The sequence below is a fragment of the Mandrillus leucophaeus genome, unplaced genomic scaffold, assembly GCF_000951045.1.
Source record: "Mandrillus leucophaeus isolate KB7577 unplaced genomic scaffold, Mleu.le_1.0 Scaffold661, whole genome shotgun sequence".
Lineage (NCBI taxonomy): Eukaryota > Metazoa > Chordata > Mammalia > Primates > Cercopithecidae > Mandrillus > Mandrillus leucophaeus.
In genome coordinates, this window is record NW_012107153.1 from 1,787,639 (window position 1) to 1,802,761 (window position 15,123).

Here is a 15,123-nt window from a genome sequence, read left to right on the forward strand (position 1 = left end):
GTAAACTGTTAAGGATCCTTGACCAAGAGAGAATCTCATCAATGAATGACAATTGTTCCACTTTCGGTAGATTTACATTTAAATTACAAAGAAAAGGACTAAATTTAGCTAGAGTTTAAAAAATATTAATATAATTTTTTGTTTTGTTTTTGTAGATAATTTTACTGTTTTTCCTTTGAGGAGTTAGCTATATAGGGGTTAGCTATACAGGCTTTATAGGGTTAACTATGTAGCCTCAGCAAGACAAGGTCTCTGTCTACCTGACAGTCTGGATTACTGGAAACATTCACATGTTGAATGAATTGTTCAGTGCTCTCATCCATATTTGGCATTATGTAGATAGAGCATCCCTAGGGTTTTGAAAACAATGTGGACTGTTGTATAAATCATTTCCACATCCAGGCATGCAACCAACCATCTGGGCCTTCCTGTTGACTTTCCAGTAAGTAGGTGCCCAAAGAGATGTGCTGCTAGAAATGACAAGTCGCCATGAGGTGTAACATCCTGAGGTACATGAACACTTGATTAGGGTAGGGTACTATGAATTAGTACCTCTCTAGACTCTCTAAAAGTGCTTTGTCTTTATTATAAAGTCTTAACTTTACAGTCTATTTTTTCATTAGCTAAGGGATTTAACAGCTTTCTTCCCTATGACAGCCTTTGCTATTATAATTAAGAAATGTATTAAAACTGGAGTGAATTAATGTGAAAAGTGGATGGGGCTTAGGACCAGAAGATTTCCCCAGCTAGGTGTGAGGGAAAAATTCAGTATTAGAAAACGGAGGTATATTCCATAACAAGCATGATAATCTGAAAATTTTTGAGAAATGCCCTTATGTATTCAAATTTACATGCTTGTGTGAAAGTAAGTGTTAAATGAAAATGACCCAAGACTTCTCATGTGTTTTAATTGGCTTTGATGATGCCATGTACATACGAGTTGCTCTATCAATGTCTCTGCTCTCCAGTCACTATATTTGATCACTATTTGTCAGGTCATTGAGGAGAAGCCTGAAGAAAAAACTGTTTTATGGAATAGTTCATAGGATAGCATCTAGATCTTCTGGAACATAGAGAAACTTTAAGCCAAATGTTCCAGACGCATGTGTAGGGAATACAGCTATCATAACTAATTAGAAAGAAGGCTCTACCAGTTTACCCAGGGGAAAGGAAACAGGTTTGTGTATTCTTAAGGAGATGGGAGTTGAAGCTTCCCTATTCTATAACTCCAGAAGATACACACTTGTGTCTTATAATCTCAGAAAGGGAAGAAATAAGCGAATTAAGCCACAGTCAATTTAGTCATAATCTTTGTGGAACTTCAGGATATGGAATACTAAAAGCTACGAATTCCTTACAAAAGGTGTCAAAATACTTTGTACTCTCAAGAAAATTATTAAACCGTGTGAGAAAATCTAAAGATAAGTGCTTTAATTATCATGGGGTAGGGCTTTTAAGGGTAAAGAACCAGTTCTTCCTTCTTTATCATGCCATGAAAACCAGATTTCCATTTTCTTGTTTATGAAATGACCATTTCCAAAGATTGGAAATAAAAACTTACGAAGTTAAGCCTTTTGGATCAGACAGTATCTCTCCCAACTAGAATGGAATAGTTTTGATGAGTCTTCACAGTGGCCAGCAGTGAGTGAGTGACTTACTTGAGTGCTTGGAAGTATTGAGATCCATGTCAGTGTCAGCACTGTATACAGGGAAGGACATACATACAGGGATGTTAACACTTCCTGGTTCTCCAAAGTAGTGCTCAAAGGATCCTTCAAGTAGGAAGAGTGGGCACGTTGACCTTTGTCCCTATTCCTGCATCTTAACTCAGTGCTACAATAGGGGCAACTGCATTTTCTGCTTCTTCTGGCAATGCTTTGTCTTTTCATGTTATCTTGCTTTTTGCTTTATCTGCTAAGCAAATATATAGAGATTAGAGAAGACTTACCTCAATTCCAAAATACTAACAGAGTTCCCCGAGGGAAATATTCTCCTTACAAAATTGAAGTCGCCAACATACACACTACCATCAGGGCCAGAAGCTAAGGCGACAGGAGCAAAGAGTTTGTTGTTGTGGGCTGGGCCATTGCAATTGGTGCAGGCTACACTCCTTTGGTGTCCATTACCCATTATGGTTGATATGACTGGGGGTTGCTGGGAAATGAACATATTTTCTCCATTCCCTTTGTGTATGATTCCTAGATTCAAGGAAAACAAAAAGAGAATTTAAGAAAAGCAATTACCACAAAATAATCTCTGCAATATTTTAATTTACTTTTCATCATTCAAAGCAGGAAGGAGCTTTGGCCTGGCATAAGAGAACCTGAGAATGAAACACACACTTTCCTCAGTTTTGTTTAATTGCATAACCACAACAAATAGTAGCATAATACTTTGCCTCAGTTTGTCCATCTGTGAAGTAGGGTAATGCAACCAGTCCTTATAATGTTGATTCTAAATGACTCAATAAAGCATTTGATGACTAACTTTTAATGACCTATTCACTCTGGGCTCTGTGAATCATCTGTGGCTACATTTCCATAACTGGCTGACTCTTTTCTGATGCCTAGCACATACCTGTCTGACTTCAAATTACCCTCACTATGAAACCGGTTCCTGAAAAGAGAATATCAGTCAATTTTAATATTAACCTTAGCAAAACACAATCAGGAAGGTAATCTACTTCTGTGAAAAGAAAAGAAATCCTACTGCTAGAATGTACTTCAAAAATATACGAAAGAAACTTGAATTTTCCACTCTTTTGGACCATATCACACTATCATCAGTGCAGGAAATAGAGATACTGACTTATGAAAATGCTTTGCAGACATTCTGTGTGGGCAATCTCATCCATACCCACAGCTTTAACTCCCATTTCTATATGCTGAAACTTTCTCCCATCCAGAGAGTTCTTAACTGACATGCAATTTCCTTCTAGACCTTTTTACTTGGACCCCCCATAATTACCTCAGACTCAAACATATAAAAACTGAACTCACTATTTTTCTGCAACCCCTCCCAAACCCCGCTCTTCCTCTTGTGTTCCCTAATCATCTTGTGAGTGGTCGTACCATGCATACAATTACCTAAATTGGAAATCTAGATATCACTATGGCTCTTCTTTCCCCCCATTCTTGAAACCTGATTAATCATTAACTCCCATTGAGTCTATCCCTTAAAATGTGTTGAAACCAGTTTCTTCTTCACTATTCCCACATTAGTTTAGTTTTTCTTAACTTCTTGGTCTCTTGGTCTCCATGCATACCCATTTCCAGATCTTCGTCCCCACTCCTGCCATAGAGATTATTTCAGTCTGTGGCTTAATACCTTTAAATAGCTCCATATCCCTTTAGGATAAAGGGCACATTCCTTATTGTTAAGACATACAAAGTCCTTCATGATTTGGCCCTTGACTACTTCTTCAGTCTCCCCTCTCATCATGCTTTCATCTATATCCTGAGATCTAGCCAGAACAAACTACTTATGGTTACTTTCACCTACTTCCATTCCTCTATGTTTTTGTCCATGCTATTATCTTTATCTTGAATGCCTTCCTCATCGTGTCTGCTTGGGGAAGTTCTATTCATCCTTTAAAGCTCAGCTCAAGTTTTCCTCAATGCTCCATCAAGGCAGAGTCAGTTACTCCCTCCTCTGTGTGCCCATAGTTTGTTTTCCATAGCTCTGTTACAACATTTATCACATTGTGTGATACAGTTTTTATTACTTCTCTGTCTTTCTCATTAGAACATGAATGAGCTCCTTGAAGGCAGATCCTCTTTCTTACTCCTTTCTGTATTTTAGTGCCAATCCCTGTGGCCAAATCACTATAAGTGCTCAGTAAATGTTGAAAATAGGCTTTGAGTTTCTCATAGTTTCATTGTCTAAATTCCAATGATTTTGCAAGCCTGCTGAGCCTGGGCAGAAAATCCAAGGAACAAGTACTGCTGTGCTAAATAGCTCAAGTCAGCCCAGAATGAGCCAGGGCAGGTGAAACATCCATGTTGTGGGAAGGCATGCCCATGTGTCAGACTGAAGTCACTGATAGCAAATGAATGAATGCAGTTATATGGTTAAGCCTTATTTTTTTCTCCCTTTCCCCCTGCTGTCTATCTCCTTGCATTGCCTGTTATTCTCCCTAAACATTTCCTGAAATGTCTCCTTATTTTTCTTCCAACTTTTGGTACCACAGTCCTACCATAGAAACTATTGATCACTCTGAGGTAGGAACATTGCTGGCAAAAATAAACAAGTGGGTAAAACATGCTACAATACCATGGTGGCAATACATGGTTGGAAAGAGTCTTCCAGCAAACAGAAATTCCATCCGTCATATAGTATTTGGATTTCAAATTTAAGTATTTTTACTTTTCCTTCCAGGGCGATTTCTGGCTACTTTTGCAACATATGATTTGCAGAAGCAGCTGTGAGTTTATGCCCTAACAAATTGGTCTTTTATTGCAGAACTGTGAGATTTCTTGAGGATCACTACTTTCTTATTATTTTATTAATAACTTTATTAGGTAGTAGAGACCTTTCTTAAGATTTAGAATAGTTAATTAAGTAAGATTAACAGGACTGAATTTCATTTCCCAAAAAACATTTAGTTGCAGTGTGGTCAGTATTGTAATTCAAATAAATTAGGAGGAGGTGAATGAGAACTGGAATGACAGTTGTACAACACCATTGAAGAGAAATCTCTTGATTGCTAACAGAATATTCTACAAACGAGACTATGATATGTTCTTTAATAAATGAGGAAACCGCTGTTCAGCATGTCAGTATTTCAGCAATGCACTGTAGTGTATATCATTCAAAAATCTTTCCAATTATTGGCTTGGAAATACCAGATTTGCTATTAACATCTATTTTCACAGGTAGATCTCCATTTTTTAAATATCAATATAATGGTATAGTTAACAATTACCCTCAAAATGACATGTTATTACCAGCCTCCTGGCAATTTTAAAACTAAAGATGGCTATTCTAAACCATTCTTCTAAGCCTGCAATTCTAAAACGTCCCTTTTCTATTAGAAAGCCCAACACTCCATCAAAGAAGAAGAATGATTAAAGGAAATAAAACATAAGGCAATGTACTTTCTGATTACATCTCAACAATTGATGTCTGGCTTTCATGCAAGGTACTAAAGTGCCCGTGTACTGAAATTACCATTCCTGTTTAAAGCTGAAGCAATCAAAACAAAAATAGGCAATCCCCTTTTGTATTGCCCTGGAAAAATAGATCATTTTGAAGGGTGTTTTTGTTGTTTCAAGAATCTGTTTAACCTTCCATTACACAGAACCAGGGCATACCATCTAGCAACCATGATTTAATATCAATTCTTTTGCAAAATGTTGCTTTGAAAATATTTTGTTTATGTTCCTAGAAATCTTGATCAATTACTGCTGCCTCCTTTCCAGTTTCTTCTGCCACACATGCTCATTTTGAAAAGGGAATCAAATGATCCTAGGACAACACACATTATTTATGTGAAGGCCAACTTCCTGCTAAGGATTGGGCGTCTTATTTACAGTTAACGAAACCCCACTGAATGGGGCCTACTGCACATTTTATCTTCAAAGTTTTCCTTTTCTTTGCCAAAAAGCCAAGTCCACTGTATAATAAGGTAAGCACACTTTTAAACATACTAGTCATACCCTCTTGCTACTTTGTTCAGAACTTCTTTTGATGTTTACAAATATGTCTGAAATAAAAAATCTCCTTGAAAGCCAGTGGGTGGTGCTTTATGCTGATTTCAAGGAAGAAACCATTTTTCAGATTTATGAACAACAAAGAGACACAACACATATTTCTCTCAGTACTTGACTGAGTGGATATAAACACAAACTGGGAGGTATGCCAGTGTGATCAATGGATATTTACTTCTCCTCCCAGTAAAACCATTTGTCGGCAAACTACTGGCTTATTTTGGAGGATAAGTTAAAAGAAATTCTTTACCAATTTTGAGACAGATGACAATACCCAGTTAGTGCCCTAGATTGTTCTTTTTGATAATTTTAGACACTCAACTGGCAGGAAACCCTAGGGGATATGTTTGAGAAAAGATATAGCAAACAAATAGCTTAGTTCTGTAACAGATATGCACAACTTTCTTATAATTTTAAAGAACTCAGTTTTCTTAAAATGAATGAATATACCCTCTTTATAATCACTAAGAAGATGTACTTAAAGGAATAATGTTGAAAACCACAAGTTTCTGGTGCTTTTATCTCAGTGAAAATCAGAACCATCTTTATATACCAGGTCTAATATTTGGGAAACAATTCTCCACAACCAATGGTTAATTGTCAGGTAATATAATTGCAGCAACGGAAATGACAAAAGGTCTGAAAACACTGCCTGCTAGAAACTACCCATTGCATAATGATTTTGGAGCCAAAGAAAACTGAGGAATAGAATGGCAGCAGACATCCAGTCTAATTACAGGTGTCTTTTTAACTAGTGAGAGGAAACTGGGAGAAGATAGATTCTTGTTTTTAATCTGCTATCTGTCTCTGATCAAAAAAGCAGGATGCCTAAAGAGTTACGTTTTTCCCAGAGAGAAGTGGAGTGGGGGAATTTGGAGAGACGTTGCTCTTGCCTTAATCAGTCAGAAAAGACTGTCTGACCCGAGGGGGAAAGAGCATTGCTTTCTAAATTGGTCTTCCCAAAGCTGCTCCGTCACACTTATCATTCCTGCCTCTAAAACTGCCTTTGTGGGTGGGATTTAGACTTCGAAAACATCCCAAGAGAGGTTTTCGTGTCCAAGGTCAGGCTGAAAGGCAGCAGCAGAGCTGGCTTCAGATCTGTTTCCTGGCAAGTGTGATGAGTTCTTGGTTGGAAATACGCGTCTACAAATGAGATGATAAAATGAACAAATGTTCCTTTTTAAAAACCTATCCAAAGGAAGGCTTCTTTCTCAGAATAAATTTCTCAGAAAGGTAGAAACACAAAGCAGATTTAGTGGGGCTGTGAATGAGCACACACAATCTTTTGGGGGTGATAAAAATATTCTAAAACTGGGTTGTGGTGATGGTTGCACAACTACAAATTTACTAAAGATCATTGAAGTGTATACTTATAATGGGTAAATTTTATGATGTATAAATTATACTTCAATAAAGCTGTTAAAAATTCTCAGAAATAACTTGATGCCTATTACCTAAAATCTAATTACTGGTGAATTAGGGGTGGAGATAACACATTTGTGGAAATCAGGGGGGCCCCAAAGCCAACTTTCTGAATGACTCCCTTCTGTTCTGAATGTTTCAAGTCTGTGTGAAGCAAATGGTAAGAGGATACAAGACTGGGAGCACACAGCTGGGGGCTGGCTCGATTGAGGTCATTTCCTACTTTGTGTTTAATGTCAATGACAGGCATTTCAAAGAGACAATCCATACAAGCCAATAAAAGTGAGTGGAAAAGAAACGGCTGCTTAAAATGTCAAACTCTTTCAAATCAAAACAAAAAACCTAATAATTTAATAAGTGGCATCTGCCCTTTCATTTTTGTACTTTTAAAACTGTGGCTTTCCTTTTGACAACAGAAAAAAAAGTTGACATTTTATATCTCATCCTGAATCTTTGCTCTTAAAAAAATAAACTGTTTGATATGGAATTCAGAATCTTCCTTGAAGGAGGGGAAAGAGGTATAATGGGGCATACAGCAATAGACTCATTCACCTTCAGAGTCCCACACTGAGACTGTAGTAGGCGGTCTCTTTCTATGGTTGAAGTAAATCTGGTTAGCTTTGCCATTCAAAATTTCTCAGCCTGTGGGGCTCGTTGACATAGCTGATTTGACTATGGTACAGATGAAGTGATATCATGGGTGTGATTATAAAGTGGATCTCTTAGCTTTGGTCAGTTCATGGCCTTATAAGATCGCCTGGCCTTAGCCACCTGTTCCACAAAGTTAAGATGGATACAAGGATGACTGGATGAAAGTGTGTAGGGGCCTCAACACATTCTGATCCCCAATTCTGGAAAAATTACCCAAAGTACATGTCCTACTATAGCTTGTTCAGAATCTGTCTCTTTAGATGAAAAGGGACATGATTCCACAGTAGACATTCAGAGGAAAGCTATATGAAAACACCAGTGACGGGTTTCCCACTAAGATGCAACAGGAGGTGAAGGAACTTGGATGAAGGAGTTATAACCAGGGTAGCAAACTCAGTTTGTCTGGGAAAAGCACAAACTCAGGGGCCACCTCTGCTCCCTTCTCCTGATTTATTTAACATTTAAATTGCAAACAAGGAGAACAGCAGGGAGAGTGGTCCAAAGAAGGGATAGATTAAGATGAGAGTGTTCTCATTCTTACCACACTAAGAGTAATTCAAAATAGAATTATTACATTTGAAAGGAAATGTACTAATACGGTCATCTCTAAGTAGTATTCTTACAAGTAATTTTTATCTTGTACTTTCCAAATTTTCTGCAATGAATATGTATTATACAGCATTAGGAAAGTGAAAGTAGTATTAATAAAAATTTAAAAAGCTACTTACCACTTTGAGGATTCAAAATGTGATGCTTATTCAAAGACCAGCCTCCTAGGTTAGAAGCATCCATCTCAAAACCTTGTAAAACGACTGTCCTTTGCTCCCAGAGAATAAAGTCAGGGCATGTTTCATATTCATATCCCACAGATACTGCAGACAAAGAGTTAACAGCACATTAGAAAATTGTAAAATATTTGCTTCATGTTTATACTAGTTGACAATTCTGTGGATATTACATTGGCTACTGAATTCTGATTAGAGTTGAAATTTGACTGCAAATTTCTTTCACCTAGCACAGTACAACTTGCATCTAGCATAGCATTGGTCACTTAAAAGCGATCAGTGCATATTGGATAAATATAAGAAGGAGTGAGTAAATAAATGCTCTTATTAGGTCGGTACCATATGTTTATGGACATTAAGCTTTATTTTGGGCTTTTGGGTTGGAGGCTATGCTGTAAAACTGAAGAGAGTCGCTTTCTGCAGGATTAAGCTGTGGTAGTATAATTTCTCACCACCTTTGTAGGAGAAGAGCAGGTAGGGCTAGTTTTTTACCACTATAGTGAAAAATGCACTCAGGAAGCTGCCTTTGGAGTACTAGGTCACTTATACAGCAAACAACTACATATGAAACTAATAAAAATGGATTTGCCTAATTTACGTTTTCCTGTGGTAACTGGCTTTTGGTTTGCTGAGAAGACTAAGTTTGCTTAGAGTGATGCAAGTGTAAATTCCACTTTGTGCACATTATGTTTTGGTTTCCGCATATAACTAACCAATGGGACATCACCCAACATTTGGCTTCAACTGCTATGCAGCACAGATGTTGTGCATTAAACTTGGAACCCTGGTATGCCACTGAAATGGGAAATGCAGAATGTGGTAGCTTGAGTGTCTTTGCGCTACTGAACTATGTATAGCTCAAGTATACCAAGTCCTAGCCATTTTCCCTTTTGGTAAACCTGCTTACCTGTTGGAACTCCAGATTTCTGATTCTTAAATTTACAATGCTTTCTATCCTCATAATGTTCTAAGCCTGAGAACACTGGCTCATTATACTGCATATCCTGAAGCGACTTGCCTCCTTTCTGGCAGCTTAAAATAGCCCCTGTTGGTCTGTGGTCTGCCATTGCTTTCGAGTACCTGCCTCTACCTGACTCTTTAGATGCCCCTGAAGAGCTCAGTCCTTCCTTTGTTATTTGGTTATGAAAACTGGAAATGAAAATGGGTGCTTAAACAATGCCAAACCATAGGTCCAAAAGTGAAAAAATAAAGTCAACTAGTTTTGGTTTTTGGCATTAGGTGAAGGGAAAAGATGGTAATTTTAGTCAAACTGATTTGTGTGTTCATGTGCATGTGTGTGTGAGCACATTCACAGACAAGCCAAAAGTCCCTGTAATCACAAATACCCAACTCTCTGACTTTGTGGATCATTTGTGGCCAATTTTAAATTGCAGGCAGGCTTCTTTTTGTCCTCTACTCTACCAAAACTTATAATAGGGATCAGGTCCATCTTCATGGGTATGACCCATGCTTAGGAGGGCTCCACACTTGGTTTAATGCTCTCCAGTCACTGTCTTGACATTTGTAATACTTTTTAAACAAGGGGCTCTGTATTTTCCTTTTCATTTCACTGGGACCTGCAAATTATGTAGCCATTCCTGGCAGGGATGCCCTTCTATTAGCCATCAGCTGGTAAAGACTCATGAAATGCAGACTCATTTTAATATTATCCTCAACCAAGCATTATTAGCAAAGGAGGCCAATGGACGGGGGGCGGGGGATGAAACTAATCATCTCTGCCAATGCTGTTCTCTATTAACAGTGGAAATAGACTCTCAGAGGGGAAAGGAATCTCAAAGATAATCTAGTTCAAGTTACACTTACGGTACAAATCAATACTGTCTACAGTCTCCCTGATATCTCATACAGCCCTTCTACTTGCAAAAACAACTCTGGTAAAGTGCAAAGAGTTGGTTTTGGACCAAGAGTTAGAAAAGACTTCAACTCTCAGGTCTATCATTAACTAGCTGTGTGGGCTCAGGCAAGTTATTCTCCATCTCTGGAGTTGGGCTTTTCACTGGTAGCATAGTGGGAGGGAGTGACTAGACTTGGTGGTTCTTAGATGCTTTTGTGTCAGGGAATACTTCGTTGTGAATCTAATTAAAGTTATGGACATTCTTCCTAGAAAAATGCATATGCATACAAAATTTTGTATATAACTTTAGGCAGTTCACTGACTTTCTGAAGTCCAAATAAAGATCTCAGATCAAAGACAACTGTAGTAGACAATCCTTTTAATCCTTCTTTAGCACTAACACTGTAAATTGCATTCTTTCTAGATTACATTTGATAACTTCTGGTTGAGGATCAAACCCCAAAGCCAAATAGAACACTGAATCTTATGCTGGAAAAATCAGGTGGTTAGAGAGCACACTGAGGGCCATGTTGGTGTGTAGGATAACACAGCTTCTGCTTCTCCTGCCAACATTTAAAAGTCTTGATTAATAAATAATCACAATGACAATAATTACAAGTTCCCTTAAAGCCATCATCTCCTTCCCCACAGTGCTCCTGGCAATTACTGGATCTGCCTTCTGTACATTGTAAGTCTGGTGAGCTCTCCTAGAATCCCTCCTCCGGAAGGTGATTGTGCAGTTTTGCAAATAAGTAGTGTGCCCTGGTGACCTGTGATGGTGGTTTGGAGCCTGCTTTTTCTCTCTCAGTAACAGTTAAAGATCCTCCCAACTCTGCAGCAGGAAATGCTTACATAAAGCATCAATTAAGGAGTTCTCAGTGCAGTGGTAATGAGACATACGTATTCTTTTCACCTCCTCCTATCTGCTCTCTGAATTGCTCTCCAGTCCACAACAAAAAAGTGCATTGGCTGCAAACCTCACAATTATATTACTTTTTTCCCCCAGTCACAGCAAATAGCAACAAGGCAACCACTTACTAAGTTCCCTCTAATTTTTATTAGATTTACTTTCCCCCAAGAAAGCTCTATGAGCTAATGAAGTTATAATTTATATTTAAGACTTGTCCAAAATTTCCAGCTGACTTTAATGAGAATAGCTGTGTGTCGAGGTATTTTCATATGTGGTTCTTTGCTCAGGGTAACAAGGCAAAGTTTCTTTCTGACAGCAGCCCACTTTAACATAATCCTGGAACTTGCAATCAGCTTATGAGAAGGCAAATGTTTCACCCCATGGAGCTTCTCTCCAAGCTCACAAGAACTAGCAAATACAATAGCAACTAATCCTAGACTTTCTGTCATGGAAGCAGACTATAATGTACTAAATGCCTACTTTTTTCATATAATTAAACATAGGGAAAAAAAGGTTATACTGGAGCTGGCACTGAAAACGCTGTCTTGACACTATGCTCTGCCTGACACTATGACAGCTGAGCCTCAGCTAAATAAGCACAGTGGACCACTACCATTTCCTAGGCAGCCTGTTGTCTATCACGTCTGATCATCAACATAGCATGGTACAGGGCACAGATTCAGTCTCTAGCACTCTGCAGTAGGGACTAGGGAGAAGAGTGTAATAGAAAGGAAAAAGAAAATTCATCAACATCGCAGAGAAGCTGTAGAAAGTAGACTAGACTCGCAGTGAGCAGGAATAAGTGGATAAGGGGTCCTGGACTACATTTCCCAGGGATTAGCATAATGGGTTCATGCTGGTGTGCATATATTGAGAAGGCAGTCGAGAGAGAGTAATTATTATGAAATAATACTTTCTCTGAGCCATGTGATCACCTCCCTTGTGACTCTTCTAATTCCATATGGATTTCTGCCTTCCTGTATTTTCTCCTCCACCTCCACACAGACATATTAACAGAATGTTCAATAACCAAGAGTCACTAATTGTCAAGATAGTCTTGTTACTTTTGCAGAAGATTCTATCCTCTGGTCACAGGACTGCACCTCTGACTTCACTGTTAGTCATCTTGCAAATATTACACTGGCTTGTAAAGAAGACTGAGTAAAAAATTGTAGCTTGCTCCTCCAAAGCCATTTGACATTGGAAAAATGACTGAATGTTCATTCTGCTTATCAGAGCAGCAGCATTTGTATGACATGGGGATGGCAAGAAGGCTGAGGGTCACGGCGTCTCTGATAACCTAGTTTAGCTACTGTGACATTCATCTATAAGGGCTAGGATAGGAGATTGACATTAAGTAGCCAAGGTAAAGGTGCCATGCAGTGAAGCTGATGTGTGAAATATGACAAGATTAAGCAGATGACTTTCAACAGCTTCAGGCTAAGGCTTCAGAATTTATAATGGTTGCATTTATGAAGGCAATATATAATTAAAAGTAGTCTGATAGTCAATGTGAGAAATTTACATGTTACCTTCATGAACTCAGGGAACATCTAAAAATAATTTCATGATATTTAAAAGGTACTTAGTGACAAGATTAAAATCTTCTTCTCCAAAAGGAATTATTGAATATAACAGTAAATATTTTCTATTATTTTAAAATACAAGATAAATGCAAAAACAAAAACAACAGCAAAAGACAAAAAACCTAAAGAACCAAATGAAGGCCATGGCAACAACAGACCAATACTATGTAGACAAAATGCTATCTATTTAAAACAAGTACCTGCTCTCAGAGATTCTTCTATCTTTCCCTATTCTCTAGTGATTTATCGTAGGATAAGATGAGCCCAGAGGCTCCTCAATTTGACACACTGCCCAGTGGCCTGAAATGCTTTGTTTATCTATTATTCCTAGCTTACTAAGAGTGTCAGAATCAGGTGTTGAATTTTCATCAAGTGTCTTTTCGGCACTTACAGACATATTCACATAGTTTTCCCCTTTAATCTGTTAAGACAGTGAATTATAGCAATAGATTTCCCAATGTTGAACCATTTTTCTCGTCCTAAAATAAACTTTACCTGGACATGATGTATTATCCTTTCAGTGAATCACTGGATTTGGTTTGGCAATCCCTTACTTAAGATCTTTACCCTACCTATTTACAAAAATAAGGGTTAAACATGATAGTGTTAGAGTGAGGTAGTTGAATGAAGAGAAAGTACAGGTAGGAAATTAAAATAATCCAAGAGTGAGATAGCTATGCAACACTTTTGCCAAGAGGTTACATACAGTAAAACCTAATATTACGAGATTTTTTTTTTCTGGCTGCTTTGTCCAAGTCTAGCTGTATAAAAGCCAACATGGATAACCTATATTGCCACCAAAGGCAGAGTGATACACTGGCTCATGGAAAACATTTGTGAGTGCCTTTGTGTACTTGGGCACTGCTCTCCTCTCTCTGGGCAGACCCACCTTTCCATTACATAGGCAAGGCTAAGGGATCACCCTGATCCTCTGTCGGTATTCATTTCTTTGTTTGGTCATTCAACAAATATGCAATATTTCATGGGTACCTCTCGTTGACAGGCAGTTTGTGGGGCACTGGGGATATGAGGTTGAACAAGACAGCATCCCTCCCCCCAGTGGAGGTTATATTCTAGAGGGAAGAACAAATATAAAAGTAAAACAAATACACAAACACACACACACACACACACACACACATTGTAATAAGGTTATGATGGGAAAATGCTGAGCATTATGAGAGAGTGCAACCAGGAAATTTGTGTTGAACTGTGGAGGCAAGGAAAAGCCTCTTTACCAAGAAGAGGTTTACCTTTATAGGGAAGGGCATTCTAGGCAGAGAGAGTGGCATGTGTGGAAGGCCTTGAGACTTGGTAGCTTTGAGAAATTTAAAGAAGGTCAGGGTGGCTAGAGAGTCAGTTTCTCTCCAGTGCATCAAAAACAAGTGAAGAACAACAACCTTCCCTGTCCCTACCCAGTAAAAAATTGTAAGATTACTATCCCCTAGCAGTATTTAGGCATATTTTGGGGGAAGGAAGGGGTTTTGGAAATAGACTCACCTTGAAAATGGACTGGCTATCCTTTGAAACAATGTGATTGATTAAAAGGGATTCAATATTGTGATGGAAAGTGAGGTGCTGTTATTCAATGATGCAGCAAACCTTCACCAAGCTGCTCTATGTGCCAGGCAGGTGATTTGTGAAGCACTGGAGATATACTGAATATTATACAGGGCAGGATAATTTTTCATGTGAGAGAAGCCACACCTTGAAGGATTACCTACTTTCTGGAATTTTTTCATTTTTTAATTTTTTAGACAGAGTTTCACTCTTGTTGCCCAGGCTGGAGTGCAGTGGTGTGATCACAGCTCATTGTAACCTCCGCCTCCCAGGTTCAAGCAATTCTCCTGCCTCAGCCTCCCGAGTAGCTGGGATTACAGGCATGCACCACCACTACTGGCTATTTTTTTTATTATTATTATTTTTAGTAGAGACGGGGTTTCACCATGTTGGCCAGGCTGGTCTTGAACTCCTGACCTCAGGTGATCCACCCGCCTTGGCCTCCCAGAGTGCTGGGATTACAGGCATGAGCCACGGCCCCCAGCCTCTAGTATCGTATTTCAATGCCCACTTCATTCTTTGCTTGAGGTGTCCCTTGTATTTTGCTGACTTTGCTCTTAGTTTCAAAAGGACCTCATTTATTTTGCAGACACAGAAATTTTGTCATTCTTTATGAAAGCAGTGTGGCTGTTCTCATACTGTTACT

General features: G+C 38.5%; 1 protein-coding gene across 2 annotated transcripts in view; it reads right to left on the reverse strand.

The window, feature by feature from the left end:
* Positions 1-15,123, reverse strand: part of TENM1 (teneurin transmembrane protein 1) — a 274,157-nt gene that overhangs the window by 120,256 nt on the left and 138,778 nt on the right. For both annotated transcript variants that reach the window (XM_012001514.1, XM_012001513.1), the window contains exons 13-14: positions 8,510-8,653; positions 1,949-2,198 (exon numbers count right to left, since the gene is read on the reverse strand). In XM_012001514.1, coding sequence (XP_011856904.1) covers positions 1,949-2,198; positions 8,510-8,653 — 394 coding nt within the window. The remainder of the gene's footprint in view (positions 1-1,948; positions 2,199-8,509; positions 8,654-15,123) is intronic.